The sequence below is a fragment of the Phascolarctos cinereus genome, unplaced genomic scaffold (genome assembly GCF_003287225.1).
Source record: "Phascolarctos cinereus isolate Bilbo 61053 unplaced genomic scaffold, phaCin_HiC Scaffold_3;HRSCAF=262, whole genome shotgun sequence".
NCBI classification, from domain to species: domain Eukaryota; kingdom Metazoa; phylum Chordata; class Mammalia; order Diprotodontia; family Phascolarctidae; genus Phascolarctos; species Phascolarctos cinereus.
Genome location: NW_027555736.1, coordinates 235490010 through 235514713, shown reverse-complemented (window position 1 = coordinate 235514713; position 24704 = coordinate 235490010). Strand labels below are relative to the sequence as shown.

General features: G+C 35.2%; 1 protein-coding gene across 1 annotated transcript in view; it reads right to left on the bottom strand.

The window, feature by feature from the left end:
- The window catches only part of TMEM260 (transmembrane protein 260), an 89263-nt gene extending 64802 nt beyond the window's left edge, over positions 1 to 24461 (bottom strand). Inside the window, exons 1-3 of the mRNA XM_020986452.2 lie at positions 24344 to 24461; positions 19667 to 19698; positions 18791 to 18942 (exon numbers count right to left, since the gene is read on the bottom strand). Coding sequence (XP_020842111.1) covers positions 18791 to 18942; positions 19667 to 19698; positions 24344 to 24461 — 302 coding nt within the window. The remainder of the gene's footprint in view (positions 1 to 18790; positions 18943 to 19666; positions 19699 to 24343) is intronic.
- Positions 24462 to 24704: the final 243 nt, after the last annotated feature.

The window sequence follows — 24704 nt, the reverse complement described above, 5'->3', positions numbered from 1 at the left end:
TCTTTTAGACCTATTCAGTGATGAGGTAATGAGTTTTAAAACAAGGGGGAACATACATGGCCTAAAAGTTACCTCAATGCAATCAATATGAATCACTGAGGTCTACTTATTTTTTAGTTTGATGATACTTTTAGTTCTCTATCACATTCATTTCCAAATGTATCCCTCCATTAGCCGGTGAATTTTCTCTTGTGACACAGATTAATACAAAGCAGTCCAGTAAAACTGATGCAATATTCCACATTCATAGTTCCATACTTCAGTGAAAGAATCAAAAGTTGAAAAAAGTGAGATTAACCAAAATAGAAATAGGTCCCATTTAAGTGGTCACTACAAATCTCACTGCAGCAATGTCCTTATTGGCCATCCTCACTCTCTAAGAGAAACAGTAACCCTGTTCAACCCTTAAGATCTATAAAAAGCAAAGAAGAATCGGCAACAGCTGGGGGAGGAGTGCCCCTCTACCACATCACACAATACCAAAAGAGAGGTAACTTCCTCTTTCCAGTGTCACAGAGACTCTGGCTCTAGGATGTATAAATTTGCTAGGGCCTCAACACCCAGCTTGAGCACAGCCTTTTAGGAGCGAAAGCCAACCAGCAGCAGCAATCCAGAAGTACCAGCACTGCAAAGCACTGAACTACCGGTACCAAGGAAAATGGTCTCTGAACTGCTGGTGCCAGATAGAGAACTAAGGAATAGAGAAAGTAAGACAGGTCACCAAGACAGGACATTATGAATGCGGAGGGCTATGCAGCACTCCGTCAAGTCTGAGGCAAAAAATATAGCATCCAATTGGGGCTGGTTCTAATCACCTAAAAATCAGTTGAGGGAGAGACTTAGGAAAGGTGAACTATGAATTGCCCAGTGTGAGAGGAGGCTAAGACACTTTGAGACCCAGTCCCCAAGGAAATCACAATCAGAAGGGAGGGAGCCAGAAAGTGAGAAATAATGGAAATAAGGAGAGGAAAAAATTGCAAGGACCAAAGACTTCAGGAAGAAAAAAACTCAAAGACCTTGAACATAAATAAATCAACAGGAAAAATAGTAACAACCGAAGGAAATATAGACTCCAGATCTAGTAAATAAATTCAGGCAGCTATGAATAAATACTGAGAAATTAGGGAAAGTGATCCAACATTTAAAGAAATGAGGACTCTGTAGGATTTGAAGAGAACATGGAACCACAACATGCTATTTCTGAGTGATTTAAAAAGAAATGAGAATTAAGAGAGCAGAATTTCTGCCCTGTGCAGCAAAAATAATGAACAGAATATAAAAATTTGAATCTGCAACAGCAAGCCTTACAAAGAGAGAGAGAGAGAGAGAGAGAGAGAGAGAGAGAGAGAGAGAGAGAGAGAGAGACAATAGAGTGGGAAAGCAAACATGACGGACAATTTATAAAAAGCGAAGCAAAAAGCAAAAGCATATGCAAGCAAAACATACTGAACTCAAAGACAGGATGAGCAAAGACAACCTAAGTATCATAGGTCTCCCAGAAAAACACAATAAGACAAAAACCCTTAACACCATAATGAAGGATATAACTGCCCAGAAATTCTGAATGCAGAAAATGAAATTCCAATTGAAATAATTCAGATTGCCTCCAGAAAAAAACCAAAAACCAAAATCAAAATCAAGGCTGCAAACCCTAAGACACATAGTAGTTACATTTAACAACTAAATTCTGAAATGAATTCTTTAAATCATTGGGAAAAAGATCTCAGAACACAAAAGAAAGAACATCTGAATAACAGAAGATTACTCTGTACCCATCAGAAAAAGGAGGGGGAAATAGAATAATATGTTTTCCAAAGAACAGTGGAACTCAGGATGCAGCTCAGGGTTACCTTACCTGTCCTGCAAATCTGAGCTTAATCATCCAAGGCAAAGATGGACATCAGTAATACAGGAGAATTTGAAACAGAAATGAAGAGGTTATTTATCTCTCAAACATCGCAAAGAACAGAAACGCAAGAAGAGTGAATAAATGCAGCAGGCAAGTATAGTTATTAGCAACAGAGTGACAACAGAGAGACCAGTAAGAGATTTGTTTCTAAATGTACACAATGAGACAAGAGTGAAGGAGGAAATCTGGTAGAGGTAACAATGGAGAGTCAAACGGGGGTTTATGGACAGAACCTGGTAACAGCCTGCCTACAGTTGAATCAATGCTTTTTTATTTTTATTTTTTTGTGGAACCACATTACAACATGGAAGGGTGGGACGGGAAACAGGAATATAGAAATGAATAATGCACTGAAGTCAAATCAAGGGCTAGTAATGAGGGGAAGGTGATCTCTGAAAGATAAGAGCCTATAAGGGAATGGAGGAGAGAGAGAGGGAAGTCTGAAAAGGTATAAGGAAGGAAAAAGACCTTTCTTTGGAGGTAGGAGGGGGTTTTACTGATGAATATTCCAATGGATGAAGAGAGATGGTCAGAGAAAGGAGACCTGATGGATTTGATGCTTGAAAAGTCTATTTGTCCTCAGAGGGGGCAGAGCTGGACCACTTGTAGGAAACTGGTACCTAGAAGGGTGGGAGAACATAGATACAGGGAAATTTCCAGGAAAATGTAGGAAAAGGCCAACAAGAGAAGGTATATATCAGTGATGGGCTGCATAATTAAGGACATGGTTAGGGGTGAGGGGCCCTACCACGGAGCAATATTCTCTCTGACACCTACAATAACTGGCATTGTTATAGAAGTCAGATACAATGGAAAAGGAAAATCCATGGGGCAAGCCTTAAAGGGCAGTGGCAAAAAATGCCTAGAGAAGAAAGCCTAGATTACATGAAGAATACAGGGAAAAGACAGAGACCAGATAATTATAGAGGTCATAAATCAGAGTATAAAGGTCTACAGCAAACAGAAAGAAAAGATGGATAATGAAGAGAATGAGAGAAATCCTTCATGGAAAATGAAAATAAAATTTTAAAACCAAGGAACAAGACTAGGAGAGAACAGGAAGGGGGAATATCAAATGGGAAAAGGGGATTGGGATGAGGGGAAGAGAGCCAGTAGGAATAGAACCGTTTAAAAAATATTAAAATAACTGAAGGAACATGGTACCGTGTTCAGAAAAGGAGAGAGAACTTGAAACTGAAAAACTTTTGCAAAGACAACATTAATGCATCTAAGATGAGAAGAGGTCAAATGAGGGAAAAAATTGTATCAAAGTTCTCTGATACAGGTCTGGTATCTAAATAATAAAGATATACATATATACATACATACATATGTATGTATATGTGTGTGTGTATATATAAACATATATATATGACTAATAGCTATTCTCCAATAAACAAATGGTGAAAGGCTATGAATAGTTCTCAAAAGAACTGCAAGGTATTCACAACCATATTAAAAATGCTCCAAATTACTACTAATAAACGAAATGCAAATCAAAACCAGACTGAGGTATCACCTCACTCCCTGAAAATTGGCAGAAATGGCAAAAGTCATTGTTAAAGGGTTTCCAGAAATATAGGCACACTAATACATTGTTGGTGAAGCTATGAAATGGCTTGGAAAGCAATTTGGAATTAGACAAATAAAGTGACTAAAACGTTCATAGTCTTTGCATAAGAGACTCCATTACTGAGCTTATACCCCAAAGAAACCACTGATAAGAGAAAAGTCCTCATATACTTCAGAATATTTACAGTAGCACTTTTTCATGATAGCTAAGTTTTGGAAACAAAGTAGAAGCCCATAAATTGGAGAATAGCTAAACAAACTGTGGTACATGAATGTAAAGGAATACTACTGTGATGTAAGAAATGATGTGTGTGATGAATACACAGAAGTGTGGAAAGATCTATATGGATCGACACAGAGTGGACAGAGACAAGAAAACAAAATACACAGTAATTATAACAATGTAAATAGAACAACCACACACCAAAAAAACCAAAGTAAATGGATTATAAAGATCAAGTGGGACTCAAATGAAGAGATATGACAAGACACTTCCAACACACACTGTTGTGAAGGTTCATAGGTATTACATGTTGCACACGTTTTTGAAATTCTTCAATGTGCTAATCAGTTATGCTGACTTTTTTTTCCCTTTTCCTGTCCAAAACATACTTATTTGTCATACAAGGTGGATCTCTGGGAGGGAAAAGGGGAATAATACATGGGATTCTAAAGTGATATAAGAAAGAGAAAATATAAATAAAAATTTATTTTTTAAAAAAAGTGAGTAGAACCAAGAAAACAAAATACATAATGTAAACAAAAAGATTACTAAAAGAAAACTGAACTGTGTAATTAAAAAAAAAACAAATAACTTCCTGGTGTCAAGATAATTAAACACTACTAGGTTAAATGTAATATATATGTGTGTGTGTGTGTGTGTGTGTGTGTGTGTGTACACACACACACACACACACACACACACACACAGGCAAGGTTTCCATATTGGGTATTTGGAGTTTTTGTTTTTCCTTTTCACAAGCAAAGGTTCAAACAAAAGGGGAGGGTGGGAAATCAATTAACCAAACATTTATTAAAGTTCTGCTATGTCCCAGGCACCAGGGTAGGCACTAAGTATACAAATACAATGAATGAAAGAATCTCTATTCACAAGGGACTTAAATTCTAACAGGAAAGACAAGTGTATATGTACATGTGCATATATGTGTCTATATATACAATATTTGCATAGTGAGGATAAATATGTAGAAGAATATAGAATTTAAATAGCTAATGAATAAAAAGCAGTACACTACAAGGCAATTTGGGAAGAAGGGTACTAGAAATTGGGGGAAATAATGAAAAGTGTTATTTAAAAGTTGATGCTAAAAATCTCACAATCAAACATAGAAAAGCATAAATATTAAATGCATGCTTTTCAGACTATAATCCAATAAAAATGATGTTTAATATAGGGTCATGGAAACACATCTTAAAAGCTAATTGGAAACTAAAAAATTTAATCCTAAAGATTGAGTGGGTCAAAGAACAAATCATAGAAACAATAATTTAATAAAAGAGAATGACAACAATGAGACAACATTCCGAAATCTGTGGGATGCAGCCAAAGCAGTACTTAGAGGAAATTTTTGTCTCTAAATGCACACATCAATAAAAGGCAGAAAGAAGAGATCGCTGAATTGGGCATGCCACTAAAAAAAAAAAACAAAAAACAAATTAAAAATCCCCAATTAAACACCAAAATAGAAATTCTAAAAAAACAAAGGAGAGATTCATAAAATTGAAAGTAAAATACCATTGAAGGAATAAACTAGGAGTTAGTTTTATGAAAAACCCAATAAAATAATTAACCACTGGTTAATTTGATTTAAAAAAGGAAGAAAACCAAATTACCAATATCAAAAACAAAATGGGAAACTGCACCACCGATGAAGATGGAATTAAAGCAATTATTAGGCATTATTTTGCCCATTCATATGCCAGTAAAACTGATAATGCAAGTGAAATGGATTAATACTTACAAAAACACAAACTGCCCAGATTAAAAGAAGAGGAAATAGAATACTTAAATAACCCTATCTTAGGGGGAGGAATTGAACAAGCCATCAATGATGTCCCTACCAAAAAATCCCAGAACTAGACAGATTACAATTGAATTCTATTAAACATTTAAGGACCAATTAGTTATTTTTAAAAATACATAAATTCCCTTTCTGACACAAATATTGTTTTGATACCTAAACCAGGGAGAGTTAAAGCAGAGAAAGAAAACTACAGGCCAATTTCCTTAATGAATATAGATGCAAAAATTTCAAATAAAATACTAGCAAGGAAATTACAGCAATATATCCCAAACACCATACACTATGACCAGTTGGGATTTATCACAGGAATACAGGGCTGGTTCAGTACCAGGAAAATTCTGAGCTTAACTGACCATAACAATAACAAAAACAAAAAGAAAAGATTATATCAAAAGATGCAGGAAAAGTGTTCAACAAAACACAACACCCATTCCTATTAAAAACACTAGAAAACAGGTGCTTTTCTAAAAAGGAATACCTATCTAAAACCAGCAACAAGCATTATCTATAATGGAAAATGCTAGAAGTCTTCACAGTAAGGTCAGAAGTGAAGCAAGGATGTCCATTATCACTATTATTACTCAATATTATATTAAAAATGCTACCTATAGCAATAAAACAAGAAAAAGAAATTGAAGAAATAAAAATAGGCAATGAGAAAACAGAACTATCACTATTTGCAGATATTTTGATGGTATATTTAGAGAACCCTAGAGAATCAACTAAAAAACTAGCTGAGCCCATTAACAACTTCAGCAAAGTTGCAGGATATGAAATAAACCCAAATAAATCATCAACATTTCCATATACTATCAACAAAACCAGCAGGAAGAGACAGAAAGAGAAATTCCACTTAAAATAACTGCAGACATTATAATACTTGGGAGTTCACCTGCCAAGACAAACTCAGAGATCATATAAACATAATTACAAAACGCTTTTCACACAAATAAAGATAGATATAAATAATAATAATAATGATGATGATAATCTAGAAATATCAATTGCTCAAGGGTAGGCTGAGTCAATATAATAAAAATTACAATTCTGCTCAAGTTAATTTACTTATTCAGTGCCATACCAATCAAACTACCAAAGAATTATTTTATAGACCTGGGTAAAAATAGTAACAAAATTCATTTGGAAGAACAAAAGATCAAGAATATCAAGAGAATTAATTTTTTAAAAATGTGAAGGAAGGCAGCCTACCAGTTTCAGATTTTAAACTATATTACGAAGTAGTAATCATCAAAACAACCTGGTACTGGCTAACAAATAGGTCGATCATTGGAATAGATTAGGTACACAATACACAATAGCAAATGACCACAGTAATCTAGTGTTTGATAAACTAAAAGATCCAAGTTTTGGGGATAAGAACTCAACATCTGACAAAACCTGCTGAGAAAACTGGAAAGCAGTTTGGCAGAGTAGGCATTTCCAGAGCAACATCTCTCACTATATACTAAGATAAGGTCAAAATAGATAAATGATTTAGACAGGAAGGTTGACATCATAAGTAAATTTGGGGAGCATGGGAAAAGTACCTATCAGATCTATGGATAAGAGAAGAGTTTATGACCAAACAATAGATTACAGGAAATAAAATAGATAATTTTGATTACATGTAAAAAAAAAAACTTTTGCACAAACAAAACAAATGCAGCCAAAATTAGGAAACTGGGGGGAAAAAATTTGCAACAAGTTTCTCTGGTAAAGGCCTCATTTCTCAAATATATAGGGAACTGAGCCAAACTGATAATAAAAAAAAAAAAGAGCCATTTCCCAGGTGATAAATGGTCAAAGGATTTGAACAGGCAGTTTTCAGAAGACGAAATCAAAGCCATCTGTAGTCATATGAAAAAATGCACTAAAGCACCACTGATTAGAGAAACGCAAATTAAAACAACTCAAATTAAAACGTCCCACCCATCAGACTGCCTAACATAACAGAAAAGAAAAATAACAAATGCTGGACAGGATGTGGAAAAACTGGGATACTAATGTACTGTTGGCAGAGTTGCAAACTAGTCCAATTACTTCTGGAAAACAACTTGGCTATCAAACTCTGCATAACTTTTAACTCAGCAATACTGCTACTAGGTCTATATCCCACATATTTCTATTTTTAATATTAATTATCTGCTTGATATAACAGGATCAAATTATTTTTATCTGAATTTCATATTTTTAGTAGACTAAAGTTATTTGTGGCCATTTTTCTAATAATGAACTTCCATTATTTTACTGTTATTATTTTAAATAATGGAAAGACTATACTAATTAAAGATATTGAAATGTCAACTGCAGAGACAAAAACATGTGGAAAAGTATTATGCCACAGAGCAGTATAATCAGTCAATCCTCTGTAATTCACACTAACGGAGAAAAGTAGTGGTAAGGACCATCCAGTATATCAAATCTTTTTTAAAGCAGGCTTTAAAATTCATTACATTAGATATTTGTAAATTATTCATCTTACAATTATGATTTACTTGAACATAAAATTGCATAAATTCATAATTCCTGAACATACATTGATTGGACAGTGAAGGAAATTTTCAGGAGTATGCTAAGTATTATAAAGGTAGCTTTGTGGTATTAAAAATTCTCCCAAGATTATCCACAAAGCAGAAAATCCTTACTTTGATAAGAAAAGCTTGAGAAGAACTAGCTTTTTTTTAGGACTGAGAGACTGATTCTTTAATCTTTAGGGCCTTGAATGAAATTTCTCAAAAAAAGTACTGATTGTGACAATGATTTGTTTGTTTGTGTTTACCAATAAATAATGTTCATATATTACCACTGGATAAATCAGGGCATTACAATTTATGCCAGTAACAAATGCTTGCTACTGATAATGTGACTTTTTCTTTCTACTACAAGGTATTTTCTTTTTGCTTATAGTCACATGTTAGGACGTCAATCAGAAGGCAAAGTAATAGAAATCTGCTAGGTCTTTCTAAATACATATTTGACATTCCCCATAAAACTCATTAAATTATTTCTATTCATTGCTGTGCCACAGAAAAGATGTGGCTGCCCTCCAAACAGCATTGCTACATGAAGTGAATAGAATCTACTTGTGTAGTTAACAGTACATCACCTTCTAACTAGTCAATTGACAAGCATTACTAGTACTCACTGTGGCTCAGGGGATAGAGTGCTGGGCCTGGAGACAGGAAGACTGGAGTTCAAATCCAGACTCAGACTAGCTGTGTGACCCTGGGCAGATCACTTAACCTCTCTCTGCTTAATCCACTGGAGAAGAAAATGGCAAACTATTCTAATATCTTTGCCAAGAAAACCCCATATGGGGTCATGAAGAGTTGGACACAACTGAATGACTGAACAACTGCACTAAGTGCTAGGGATTCAAAGAAAAATCAAATATGGTCCCTGTTCTCAGAGAACTTACATTCTAGTGGGTGACACAACACAGATAACTCAGTATCCACAAGATAAATACAGAATAAAAAGAAGGTAGCCTTAGAGGAGAAGGCACTAACAGCTATAAGGATCTGGAAAGGTCTCCTGGAAGAAGCAGTGCTTAAACTGAGTCTTAAAGGAAGCTAGGGAATCTAAGAGGCAGAGACGAAGAATTCATTCCAGGTATAGGGGACAGCCAGTGAAAAGGTACGGAGATGGAATTCGGATCACAGAGTGTGAACAGAGGAATAATATGTTAAAAGACTAGAAAGATAGGGGCCAACTCGTGAAGCTTTAAACGCCAAACACGGGAGTTTATACCAAAGCAATTACAAGATTTGGCAACTGAATGAACCTGTGAGGTAAGTGAGAATAAAGGAGTCAAGGATGATACCAATGTTGTGAATCTAAGTAACTAAGTGGTGCCCTTAAAAGTAATAGTGAAGTTAAAAAGAGAAGTGGGTTGGGGGGGGGAAGAAGATAATGACTGGTTTTGAACATTCTGAGTCTGAGATGCTTATGGGACACCAGTTGGAAATATGGCAATTGGCAATATGGGATTGGAGAGCTCAGGAAAGAACAGAGTTGGATAAACTGATCTGGTAATCATATGTTTTTATATGATCATTGCACTCCAGGAAAGTTGATGAGATCAAAAAACAAAGTACAGAGAATAAAGTGAAGAGAACCCAAGACAGAGCCCTGGGGAACACTAGCTATGGACATGAAAATTCAGCAAAAGAGACTGAGTAGTCAGACAAGTAGGAACAGAATCAAGAAAGGGCAGTCATGAAACCCCAGAAAGAAAAAAGTATGTATCAGGAGGACATGTTCAACAGTGCCAAATGTTGCAAAGAGGTCAAAAGAGCTCAAAAAGGATGATGACTGAAAAAGGCCCATTAAATCTACCAATTGAGAGAGATCAGTAGTAACTTTGGAGATAGTTTCAGTTGAATAATGAAGAAGCCAAATTGCAGAGGGTTTAAAAAAATGAGAGAAGATATGAAGTATTAATTGTAAATGGCTTACTCAAATTTAGCCAAAAAGGTAAAAAGAGACAACAGCTGTTAGCTACAGTAAGATCTCTTAAAAATGGGGAAGATTTAGGCAAGTTTGCAGGTAGCAGGGAAGAAACCAGGAGATGTGAAGAGATTAAAGATGGTGGAGACTAAGAGACAAAAAAAGGGGGATGGGAGAGATAGAAGAGATGATGGATGACGGCTGTTGGTAGAGGTGGCCAATCTGCTGGAACAGACAAGGGGGACTGGAATCAAGGACTGACCTTGACAAGTATAGAGAAAGCAAGGGTGATGTCCAAGAGATGTGAGATGAGGAGAGGAAAGAGGGGCACTCTGGCATAAATTGGTACTCATACCATGAGAACACACGATGAAAGCAACTTTCTAAATCACGTTCTAAACCAGGACATGATTAACAATCAATTGGTAATCCTATCATGGGTCTTATATTTCTGGGTCTTGTTCACAAAACAATACTATCCAGGACCCTTCCAGCTCATACACATAATCGCTACCTAATTTCAAGCTATCTCCTTAATAGCTGAATTGTGGAAACAATTTTTTTTCATTCAATTTTGGGAGCCATTTATAGCACAGAATTATCCTGCATCAAAAATATCTTTCTTTTTTGTCATGTTCATATTTGGTTCATACAAATCATTATCTTTTTATGAGATAAGGCAAAAATTAATTCTACTTCTAGCTGTCTTAAGGCTTGTTGTCTCTAAAATATTACAAGCCAGTTATATAAAAAGAAACGATACATATGTATATGTATTATATGTACATACATGCGTATGTAAATGTTTCTCAAAGTTTTGAAATACACATGTATATACAAACATAGAGTCTAAAAGCTAAATCTAAGTTATAAAAAAGTTTTAAATAAGCAATGAATGCAGCACTCCTAAAACTACAGGTATACCAAATAGTCTCTGATGTAGAGATTGATCCATTCATTCAACAAGTCTATCAAATGACTCCCTACTATCTCTTGAAATCAAATCCTATCATAGTTACATCTACCTGCCAAAGAAACTTTGGTTAATAGCTTGGAACTCCAGAGTTAAACAAAAAAGAGGTTTTTCTCCCCTGCCCCCACTCAAAACTCTCCAGTTATCTAACTACTAGTACTAAAAGCAAAAAAAGGTAACTTTTTATTCTTTATTTTAAATATCAGATAAAAAGTAAAAAAGAAAAAAAAATCAGAGAAATGCAACCAATGAGAACTTCCATAAGCATATTATTTAATCACACAATGTCCAGTATGGCTAAAGGTTAAATATGAACATATAGCTATTTAATCAGTTGTTCTACAAGCACTTATTAAGAACCTACTATATGCCAGTCTCTATGCTATGTACTGGGAATTTAAAGACAAAAATAAAAGTTCTTGCCCTCAAAGAGTTTACAATCTATCATACAAAGAACATGTTAACAAGTAAGTATATATAAAATAAATATAATGTAATTTCAGTGCAGAGAGGCATTAGCAGCTGGGTGATCAGGAAAGGCTTCATGTTGGAAGCAACAGTTTAGTTGAGGTGGCAACTGATTTGAGCTTTGATGGAAACAAGATTCCACAATGCCGAGGAGAGGATGAGATGCATTGTAGTCATAGCACACACAAACTGTATGAGGACAAGGGGACAGGAGATGAAACACTGTTTGAGGGTCAGCTAAAAGGTCAATTTGACTGGGCTGCAGAATTTGTCCAGGGAAGTAACATTTAATTAGCATGGAAAAGTAAGCTGGAGCTAGAAAGCAAAGGCTTTAAATGCCAAATTGAAGAGTTTGTATATTATCTGTAAGAGGGAACTTGGCAGGTAGGTGGCACAATGGATAGAAGACTGGGCTTGAGTCAGGAAGACTCATCTTTATGAGTTCAAATTTGGCCTCAGATACTAGCTGAGTGACCCTGAGCAAGTCACTGACTCCTGTCTGCCTCAGTTTCCTAATCTGTAAAATTAACTGGAGAAAGAAATGGCAAAACCACTCCAATATCTTTGCAGAGAAAACCCAAAAAGGGGTCATAAACACTCACATGGGACTGAAAAATGACTAAACAACAACAAAAATAGGGAGCCCTGGAGTACAAGTGACCTAAGCAGATTTGTGCTTTAGGAATATTAGTTTGGTGATTGTGTAAAAGAGCATAGATTAGAAATTTTAGAAACTTAAGGTAGGGAAACCAATTAGGAAGTTACTGCAAGAGTCCAGGCGAGAGATCATAAGAGTCTGAAGTAGGCTGGTGGCCATGTGCGTGGAAACAGTGAAGAGATGCCAGAGCTATTTTGGAAACAGAACTGATTGTATTCAAGTTTGACAAAAACTAAAAATAGTTTTCTCCTGCTATATTCTTCCTGAAAGATGTCATTTGAGGGAAAAAAAGTTTAATTTTATAAGTACTTATTTTATGCCAATCATGAGGCATAGCAGGAAACAACGACCAAAACCCAAAAGCAGTCATGGAAATTTAATCCAAAGCAATGCCTCAAATTTCACATGATTTTTTTAATATTCTTCATGATTGGGCCCACATTTTAGAAATGTAAATATATATATATATACACATACACATATATATATACATGTCAACACATATATGTATATATACACATACATATAAATGCAGATATGTATGTGTAAACACACACACACACACATTCCAAGACTAAAAAATGCTGTTCAATTTTTCAGTCTAGAGTATATTTCAGTCTAGAGTGTATTTGGCATTCAACAACAACCACTAAAATTGGATAAAAGTATACACCAACATATTATTCCCACAGGCACAGAATAACGCATATCATCACAGCTAAAGCCTTGTAACGTGCAAGCTAAAATTTAAGGATATGTTCCAAAATTTCAAAATGTGTTATTTTAAACAAATTTAATACACCAAGATAATTTCAACAAAAACTAAAAATGATAAATTAAAATAAAACAAATGAAAGATGTTAAGTGTTTTTCATTAGCAATATTAAGTAACTTCATTTGGATTAATATGGATTTTGAATTATATATATTTTAATGTTAAATACCTTTATTACTCAAGTTATAATCAGCATATTTACTTCAATTCCTTAAAATAGTTTCACTCTCTGTCATTAAAGAGCAGAAAAGTTATATTAATTCCAACTTACTATTTTATTTATAATTTTAAGGAAATATGTGCATTTAATTTTGCAACCATAATAAGTGATGACTAGTTCCAGCAGCAAAATCTCGGCAGGAAACAGATTTAGCAATTTAAGTGTTTTATAAGTTTTTGTAATTGAGGAAACTTTTCATAATCTGACATTTGTTAAAACCACTTATTAGAAATTATGCAGCACAGTAGCTGTGGAAATATGAGCTCACTTCACAATTATAAAGTCAGCCTATGTAGTCCTTTCCTATTGTATATAGTGGCATAAACCCCATAGCGGCCTATCAGCTAACTGGCAGGCAGGGGGCTGCTCTATTCAAAGTGAGAGATACAAGCTGCAGGGCAAAAACCTGGCAGCTCCCATCTGACCCCACAATCCCCTACTGGTGACAGCTCCAAGCTCCATAGCAAATTAGGCCTTCTCATATTACAATTGAAGAAGACAGATTCCATTAGCAGTATCTGAAATTGAGTGGAGAGCTGCACTGTTATCAGACTTGACTCATAAGCACTGCTATTAATCAGAGCTATGATAGCATTTATATATTTCAAGCTATCTGCTGCTGCTGTGATATTCTGCTACAAAGGGTTGATGGGACTTAGGAAAGTGAACAATAGAGCTTTCTGGGAAAAGCAGAGTAAATCAAGAAAGTCTATGACTTCCGAACATTCTGAAGGGATTGCGGTTTACATAAATTTTCTCCCAATTGGAGATTGAGCTCTTCCTCATCTTACACATGGGATTTAGTTGTCACTCAATGGTAACAGCTGTGAAAAGGTGAAGCGGCCCACCGCTCAGAATACTGCCTTCGCTTTTAAAGCAATTAACCCATGAACAGGAGGATACCTGGTGATATCAAAGGGATTAGGCTAGGCAGTGCATTATTAACATTTCCTTGAACTAATTCTAACTCTGACTAGCTGTCAGAATAGACTCCACAGTCTTAAAAAAAAAAAGAGTTTTTGCCCTGCTTTTTTCCTTCAACAATGAAGCACTGCTACTTGAGCCTAATATGTCTGCTTTATAAAAAAATGCAAATGAACCAAGCTTTTAACATACTTAAACAGTTTGATTCAATGCAATGTTATTACAAGTATGAGAAAAATATATGATCAATTAGCTAGGGATCACAGCAGATATTCTTCTAAAAGGAAATTAATGCTTCAGTACTTTCCATTCTTCAACTACTAAAACTTAGTAACTATTTGTTACTTATGCATAGCTACTTCTGAAATAAGGAAAACCTCTACATTATTCTCTATGGCAATAATCTAAAATAATATTTGAAATGGAAAAGCCTAATATTCCTTAATCAGGAGATTCTACATTCTTTAAGGTATGGAATTTACATTTTCTATTCATTATTGAATGGAATCATGGTCAAAGCTATAATGATAATAGTTTGCATCAATTTACAAAAGTTTCATCAAATTATCATTTGACAGCAATGAAATGTTTAAAATAATTTCTCTGATTTCCATAAATAATAACATTGAGACAGAACAATCTGCCAGATGTAAACAATCTTAAGCTGAGCATATTATCAGTTCCAGTACAGTTACAGCACACAGGTACGACATATCTTGCACTAAGCTTAATCCTCATACCTTTGTTCTAATTAGTATGCAGCAAGTGCATACCATTTATGATTTATCTTTTACGTTTCACCATTTTAAACCATCTGCTCTCATATAATGTCTTGTCTTACAATCATACCTACAGGTTAACAATGTAATGATGAGTATGATTAAATCTCTTAACGTTCTTTAAAATTTGCACGTGCTTTTCTATTGAAAAGTGAACCTCATTTTTAGTTTCACTGTAGGTGCTCAATAAATGTGGTGAATGAATCCTCTTTAACATAACTTATTTTAAATAGTTAAACTCAGCTTTCACGTTTCAAAAGAGATGTCGTCTCTATCCATCGCGATGCCCCGTGACAATGCATTTCTCATTCCTCTATCTTGTATTTACTAACAACACACAAAAACAAGCAAAAAGTCCTAACAAAAACCTGACGGACTCCAGGACAAAAGCGATTTCAGCCCAACGTAAAGAACGATGTTTTCTCACATACACATTGATAGTCACCTGCCTCACTCTTACACCAGAGTAGTGCAGTAATGCACATGAAATTTAATGATGTGCGGAGATTTAACTGACAGTGACTGCAAGTGTGCCCAACTATTTTCCCTAAAACAGAAAGGTAATCATTGCTGTATGTGGATACTCACAAATCTTTCATTATTCATGGTTACCCAAACTTTTCATTCAAGTTCTCTAATCCATAACTTCTAGGAAAATAATTTTAAAATTCAAATAACCAATAGTAGTTTTTCATCAGGTCCACATTAGCTTGCATTATTACAAGAACTTTTTCCTTTAAATTAGTAGGCTTTGTGAATTTCAAAGCACATACTTCAAGAATCATTCCACCAAATTTCAGTCATTGAACACGATCGTTACTTTAACCTTGAAGATATGATAAAATCATAAAGATTTTTTGCAGTACTATATTGAAATAGGCATTACCTCGAATGAGTATGTGACTTCATACTAATGAAGTCTACTATCCTGTTTCTGAGACTTACTACCTGTGTGACCTTGAGCAAATTACCTAACCTCACTGGGCCTCAGTTTCCTTTTTTGGTAAAATGAGAGTATTGAACTACACAACCTCTGAGATTCCTTCTAACTCTAGACTTATGATCTTACGAATGCTCACAATATTCTCAAATATATTCCTATACATGAGTAACACACTGGCAATCAGAAGAAATGTACATAATTAAACATTACAATATTGATACTTCTTGAGAATATTTTCTAAAACAGTAATATTCGATCCTATTTTCCTGATGCACATACAACATAAGAGCACGCTAATATTAAGTTGTTGTTGCTACCCATTTTTAAGAATTGACTAAAATACATTGTTAATGACATTGCATGAGTTTTCAAAGAAATACAAAAAACAAAAAAAATTACATAGTAATCAAAGACAGAGAAAATTGTTCTTTCAAAGTCTTGTTTACTGAAAATTGGAGCTCTTTGCATCAATATACTTAAATAGAAATTTGCTTTTAAAATGCAATTTTTGTTTAAAAAGGAACTGAAGGTCTTTATATCTACCCCAAGAGTTAAATATAGTGAACGACATGTGAACAATTACCTGGGAAAAACATAAACCTGTTAAAAGAATTAATTTACTGCACATCAGTTAGCACTACTCCTACATGTATAGTAATGTTCTCATAATTTTTTTTTAAATTAAGGGACACAAAAGTGAATTTGACATCAAAATGTAATGACAATATGACATGCAAATGTATAAAGTAGTGAAATGTATCTCAAACAAATGCTTAACAGAAGTGTAAATCTGTTAAAGGAATACATGTACTATATACTCAGGTTGAAAAAAAGCCTTCACTGTTATGGCTATACAAAAACTATGCCCTGCTGTTGGGTTTATGCTCACAGAAGAAAGGTTTTAAAGGTTAAGTTCAGGTCACACGACAAATGAAATTGTAACAACCCAACTGACATTGTATAATGTCTTCTTCCACTCAATCAATAGGGTACTGTTAGTCCCATTACCATAGAGATGGCTTGCTCCCTTCTGAAGGGTGTCTATTGTTTGACAAAACAGATTTGTCAACTGAACTGTGTTGTTCCCAAAGGATGTGTACTTTGTCAATTATTTGTATTCAAAATAATTAAGCATTTTCATATTAAAATATGTACCACTACAGTATAAGTAAATGTTTTAAAAGATTGTAGGAGAGTATAGATAAAGCTCTCCAAAACATAGCTGTAAAATGAAAGACAAGAACAAGTGCTAATATGTACATGGTAATGTCAAATTAAAGATTATGATCTTTAAAGAATACATCATGGAAAATATACTATAGTATGTGAAGACGCATATTGTCAAATATAACAGTGCAGATCATTTTCTAAAAAGAATGTTGTTTCAAAAGAAAACTACATTCTAAGTCTATCTTGGACATTTTAAAGTGCTGCCTTTTATATATGGTGTTCCGTTGTCATGGATCTCATATTGAATGGCATTAGTAATTCATATGTTAGTAGATAATATGCAATGTTGGCATGGACAATATTTACATCAATATTTGTATAGCTTTCTAAGATATCGATTAACTGTCAAAAGAAATATAAAGAAATTTTAAATATATTTTTCTCCATAGAATGTGATTTTACATGCATAGATATAAAAATATGCATTTCTAAATTTTGACCTAGGAGAGATTATGTCAGGTTTTTTTAAAATCCTGAAAACTCAGCTTCCCTCTCCATGAAAAGACTGACAGATTCTTAATTATAGCAGTCCCAGTAGGAACAGCTATAATAAAGATTATTCTGACGAACTTAGGGAAGAGTGGAAAAGGATTCTTAACACTAATCAATCCAAACAGAATTATTTTTTTATCTGATCTTTAAGATTTAGAAATAACTTTAATGTATGTAAGGATTAAATGAAAGGGTTTTATATAAAACACAGATAACAATTTACTATAAAATAAAGGACAAAAATATGAATATGGATGGGGTAATATAAAAAATAAAATAAAAGATGCAAGTTCATAGAATCAAAGAATTTGCAGGGACCTCTCTGTAGTCTTCTAATACAAGCCATACATGAAAATAATTCCTATAATTATATATCTGAAAAATGGTCACCTAGATTTTAGATTTTAGAGTTAGCTAGACTATTCTTTTAAAAAATAATGAGACAACAAAATCTTGCTAAAAACTTTACCAAAGAACTAAATTGTGACTTTAGCAAAAATGGCAATGTAAAAAATAATCAGTTTCAAATAAATGTACATTTTGTATTTTGAGAATGCTTCTCTATTCAGAGACAAAAATATTTTTTAAAAGCTATTTAACATGAAATATAGCAGTGTTTTTAGGAAGAAGAAATTGTTTATTTTGTTCTTTTTCAAGAAGAATTTAAAATTTATTTATTTTTCACTACAATCCTCTGAAGTTCAGGTGACAGTAAGATTATAGAGTCCATCAATATCAGAGATAATTAAAGAAAAAAATAATAAACTTATAACCAACCGCTTCATTTTTAAAATAAGATAGCCTTTCAAATATAAGGGCAAAATTTAAAAAGTTCTGATTTACTTTGAAACAGTAAAAAAATGCCTAAACATACACTGAGCATAATTTTTCTATTCTTTGAAAAAAATAAATGGGACATTATAATATCTAAAATACAACCTAACTGAAAATCATTTCTGGTAACAGAAAAGCAGCTGCCTACCAGCAACAATGTAAGTAATGAAATTATGTTTACCATTTACCAAAAGATGAAATTCTTATTGTCAACAGGACCATCTGCATTTTCAGAAATGACAAACATCATTAGTTCTGCCTAAAAAGAGATATGTGATAATGAGACAGAATAACTCTATCACTTCTTTGTAGGCAACAAACCCAAATGGGCAGCTGTTTGAAAGGGAATTATCTGACACTAATATGAAATTATCAAAATGAAATCACTTGTTAGAAAAACCATTTGGGAAAAAAATATTTTGAGCTTATGTAACTCAGATCTCATGGAAAAAAAATACTACCTTTAAGTACCTTTCCAGTTACTCAAAATTAATTCTTTTGACTTATCAATTACTTTACCTGAAAACTGTGAAAAAAAGTAATGATGCTGCAGCTGCTCCAAATAAACCACAGAGAAGATTTACTCGGTAGGCAATGGAACCAAATGGGAATAGACCAATTGCCAGTTTGGCCAACAGTGTGAACAAAGGGTAACCAGGAGGATGAGCAACCTATGGACAAAAGAGCAACAGTCACAAAGTTTTCATCGAGTCAAAACAATTTACACTGATATTACCTTAAAAACAACTCCTTTCTCAACTAAATTATCAAAATTAGAATCCAACAGGCATATCTTTGAATAGCTTCCCTGTAACCATATTCTCATGCTAATATAAACAAGTATTTTCTTTAATTGGCTAGGCAGAGTGTATATCATAATATATTACTTAGGAAGGGTGATATATTTCATTGTCAATTCTTAAATGGTTTGTTTATTAGGTTCGTGGTAAATTAGGGTCACTCAAAAGGCTATTTTAAAAAGGAGATTCCCAAATATTTTATTGCTTAGAAAGTTGAAAGACCACACTCATATTGGATTACCACCATGCTAACAGTCCTAAGGTCTTGCCTAAAGGGATCATGCACCATAATAAAGTTTATTAAATAATAAAACTTATTAAAACTGTTAACCCGATTTATTTTATTCTCCACAGCTTATACAAAATTTGGGTTGATAATAAGACAGCTACTATATATACAGTAAAGCCTTTGCTTTATAATTTAGTATAATTGGATTGCAAATTTAAAGTAAATTGTCACATACTGTACTTATAAGTTAGTAAAAAATGTGGTTTGAAAATAAATTAATCTACTTTGGTCCATGCTTAATTAAACTTTCTTAATTCCTAAAACTGTTAATGAGAGCATTGATTAAACAATAAAACTAATACTTACTCCAAGCTCATATGCGGCTGTGATCAGCTCCCCTGTGAAAAAATAATGTAAAACCAATAATTACTATTAGAAAATGACACTCCTCCAAAGTTTTCAAAATCCAAATGCTTGCATTGGGGTTTTGCATTAATTTGACTGGATAAAACTGTAAATCTGTAGAGATTTAACGGCATGAAATTTTCTAAGAATATTTTCTCCCTCTGATCTTGTTGCACAAAATATCTTTGGTACTTTTTAATTGGTCAATGAAAGTACAGGTGAGTTTTATTAAATATGCTTAAGTTATTTGCATTTTTTAAACCTGAAAATATACAAATGTTTTGATCTAAGGAGCTGCTGAAAAGCATCAAAACTGTTATCAAATACTGCATTAGTCTTCAAAAATTTAGTACAGAGCTGCCTACATTGGTTCTTTAAATGTATATGACTGTACCAAGTAAAATATGCCTGTAATTATATATTCAGCAGCATATATTATGCAGTTTAAGTAATTTTTATTACTTGAAAAACATATTCAATGCTTGCTGTAAGCTTCAAGTTTTGACATTTGGCTATCCTGTTTTCACCAAACCAAGTTAACACAATTCAAACTCAAGTGGAATATTAAGCAATTAAGTAATTCAGACACTTGGGGATTGGCTAACTTTTGACTTTTAGACTACTTTGACATTTCAAGGATCTGTGTGTTTCTGTAAATATACTGTAAATGCTCCCTCTATCTAAAGATCATAAACCCTTTATAATAGATGATCTTTCAGAGTAGCTGTTGGCAAAAAGTTTATCACCTTGAAGCCAACTTGGTGATGAACCTCTCTGATCCCAGGTCAGTCTATGTCAGACATCATTAAGAATCCAGAGTCATCTTCATGCCATGACGAGATAAAAGAATAAGGCTTCACTACAGAAGATTTTTTATTTTATTTTGACTATCATTGGTACAATCCTGCTTTCTAAGTAAGTACTTGTTCCTTAAAAATTGAGACAATGCAACTCTAAAAATCTATTCACTTTAAGAAGCATTTCTGATCATTTCTTTTAAAATAAAACCAATGGGAAATTTACACCAGTTTCAATATTCTGTGCTTCAAAAGGACCAAGGATGCTTATCATATTTAGTTATTTCAAGATCTGAAAAAGCATATAAAGTTGTCATTCTTGCCGCTAAGAAATTGCTAGAAAATGATGGTAAAACTGTAACTAGACTTCTGTCTATCATAAACTAGTAACTCTGAGGTAGCATGGCATAATAGGTTGAAAGCCAGCCAGCCTTAGTTGGGAAAATCTGGATTCAAGCCTTCTGACTCACACATATGGAAGGAATGACCCTGGGCAGGTCACTTAACCTCTCAATGCCCCAGGCAACTCTTTAAGATTATAATTTGCAGAGCAAGCACTGATCTACACTGGGAGGGAGAGATTACCCACTTGGAATTCTCTGTGCCAATGATATGATAGATCCAATCCAAAATCCAAAAATCAATTAGTAATCATTTAATACCCATAACCTCTGAGGCATCCGGCAGCTTAAGACAAAGTTAGCCTTCACGGGTAAATAGCTTGCCTTTGGTTTTTCTCATCAAGTAACTTAGAAAACTTAAAGATTAATCAGACACTATATACACAAATTTCTTTATAACAACTTTAAGGAAAAAGATAATGAAATCTAAAATTTTCTTAATGGACTAAGTTGACACAATTCAAAGTGAAGTGGAATATTAGGCAATTAGCACAACTGTGGATGTTACATTTCATGACAAGGTCAAGATTATTTATTTAGTGCATTGCTGCCATTTGATTCTACATTAAGAACACTGTATGTGCAAGATGCCATGCCAGGAAGTAGGGATTTTTTTAAAGTGACAGTGTTAATCTTCTGTTTATTTCTGTAATTGCTGAAGTGAGTAATTTTATAGGTCATAATATACATATATATGCACCTAAATCCCCTGGATTATAGGAGAAGGGATCTTACAGATCAGTATTTTAAAATGATGATACATGCCATAAAAACTCACTATTAAAGTCAGTACTTAAAAGTGAATGTGTAAGACAGCATCGCAGCTCCTAAGTGACTTAAAATACAATTTTTAAAATTTTTTCATTTCTCCTTTTTTATCTTCCCTACCAAAAAGTCAATATTATATTTTACTTCACTTGGATGCTTCAAATTAGCAAGAAATCTGGGGTATATGAAATTTCCATTGCCAACTACTAAGGACCTTTAAATTACAACTTAGGGTGGAGAAAAAGGATAAATTGCTTCAGATACGAAACATTAAAATACATACTTGACAAGAGGCTAAATATAGATATTTAGTGTTGGACCTCAAGGAGAGAAAATAGTAATAAAATATGTAAGCAGCATAATGTGCTCTTCCTGAGAGAATCTCTATTTCTCCCAACCTATGGAGTCAGGCCCAAATGAATAGGAAGTTGGAGTAAAATCTCTGCAGATACTTTTAATGCAAAATTTTAGTAGGTTCACTTGCCCTTAACTAACCAAAGTCATAAAAATTCATTAGTTCCCCACACTACCAGACTGTAGTGAAGCCCTTTTTTTCCCACAACAATTTAGTCGGAGGACTTCAAATACCTGTCTGTGCCACTTCAGTCCTGGAACTTTTTAAAAGTCAGCTTTTAAACTGGAGGATGAGAAACATAATAATGTGATGTCTCCAGCTGGCACACAAAAGACAATTTTTAGGACACACCAAGGAGGAAAATCAGTATTTTATATTGGTTTTACGATATGAACTTTATTTGAAATAACACTTACTTGCAGATAAATATTCCACTAAAAAATAAAATATTCCATTCCACACAGGCAAAAGTCAAGAGGAGAGGTTACCAAATAAAAAGACTATATTAAAATATAATAGAAATAAGTTTTTTCATCATTACCAAATTTAAAAAATGAAAGTAAGATCTCAACTTCAAATGAGAAAAGTTTTAAAGTGACACTCATCTGAAGGGCAAAGTATATGAGCAAAATACTTATCTTAAAACACTATTAGCAAAATTATGTACAATATGATCAATGATTTGACAATGCCTTTAAATTATAGCATCATATGGATGGAAAACTCATAAGGTCCTCTAAAGACTTACTACCTTTGGGAAGACTTATTACACTTCCCTCATCTAAAAGAGATGGCATCTCACATCTCTTGGGGAGGGAGGGGGTAGCAGAGAGGGCTCAGATAAGAAAAACTATAAATTCTTTTTGCAAGGACTGTGAGGATGCAAAGTAGGCCAGGGAATTCTTTTCTAAAGAAGATAAACTATCTTTTGCAATTCTATTCACCCTTCTTTGAACGTTACATTATTCCAGCTTTTCATGTAAAATGGCTTGAAGTCAACTCACAGACAAGTAATAATGTTGTACCTTAAAATGAAGCAACAGTAGTACTGTTTATTCAGCTTGTCCAAATAGACAGCAGCACCCTAGCATGAGTCTGATGAACGAAGATGCTGCATATGGGCAAATATAATCAAGCAGACAGACTTGCTGTGAACTGCCCCATTAGAGCTTTATTAGAACTATTACAGCAAATCATCAAATCTTCATTTAACCTGGCTGCAAAAGCACTGTGCCTTAATTCTCTCAAAAGAAAGAGCTAAAGATACATTCAAGTTTTTTAAATGGTGCACTGCAATTGGTGGAGTCCAGTGTTTCAAAGAACACTGACCCTGGAATCGAAGGACCTAGTTTTCCGTTCTACTTGCAATGCTTATTGCTTGTGTAACCTAGGGCAAGCCTCTTAAGCTCCCAAGGCCTCAATTCCTTCATCAGTAAAATCAGTGCGATGGGGCTAGATGGCCTCTGAATCTGTGAGCCTATGAACCTGAGTCTACAATTTCTTTAACTGTGTGACCCTGGCCAAGTCACTTAGCTCTCTCAGGGTCTCCGTTTCCTCATCTATAAAATAGGGCGACTGACCGGGATGATCAATAGGACTGATAATGCACTGATTCTAAAGACATTAACTCTTCGTAGCAGAAAGGAAATAAACGTTCTTGAAATTGGAGGCCAAAAAAGGCAGGTGTCTGGACCGAGAATCCAAGGTGTAGAGAAGGGGCTTGTCGAACGGCAGCTCTTGTCTAGGAATACAGAGTAACTCACTCCCTGCCTCTAGAGTCAGTCAGCAAGCATTCATTGAGCACTTACTGTGTGCCTAGCAGGGAAGGGGAAAAAAGCGAAAGAGGTGGAGGATAACAGGTGGCATCGGGATAAAAGCCCTTACACTGTTCAGGAGTCTGGGAAGGGGGAGTCTGGGAGGTAGTGGGGAAACGGAAGACTCCAGTCCTCAGAGCTGGAGCTCCACACATCCTCCAGAAAGAGGCTGACCAGGAGGGGTGGGGCTAGGAGGGGGCGTGGCCACGAGCAACAAGGAGGAGGGAGCTAACCAATCCTCAGAGCTGGAGCTCCATCCACCCTGCAGAAAGAGTCCAGCCACAAGGGGGCGGGGAGCACGAAGGAAAGGCGGGGGGGGGGGGGCGCGGGGGGAACGACACTCCTCTCCCCGCCCCCTCCACGGACGGCCCCAGAGTTGAGACTCCACGTGCGCCGCCGGGAAGAGGCTGGCCTCGAGGGTGTGGTCCCACAACCCACCTCGAGAAGGGGCAAAGAAGGATGTGAGCAGTGGACAGGGAAGGATGGCCCGACTTTTACTTTACCCGAGTCTCCTCCCGGCAATGAGGGGGGCAGCGTGAGGACGAACACGACCGACACAGCGGCGAACACAGCGACGGCGGCACGGCGGCCCCCCCGCCCGCCGTCGCCATGGAGACCCATGGGCAGGCCCGCCGAAGTAGACGGCGCGAGCAGCGGCCGGGGGCGGGGCGGGGCGCGGCGACGGGTCCCGAAGCGCGCTCCCGACACCTGTCCAACCTGCGGAGCCGAGGCGCCTTCCAGGTTCAGGCCTTCCCCTAGGAGGACCACATCTTTTCCCCTCTCTACGGGGGGAGAGAGAGGACAATCGTCACTATGGCGCGGACACACGCCGCCTCCGCTTTCTCTGTAAAGGGCGGACAGCCG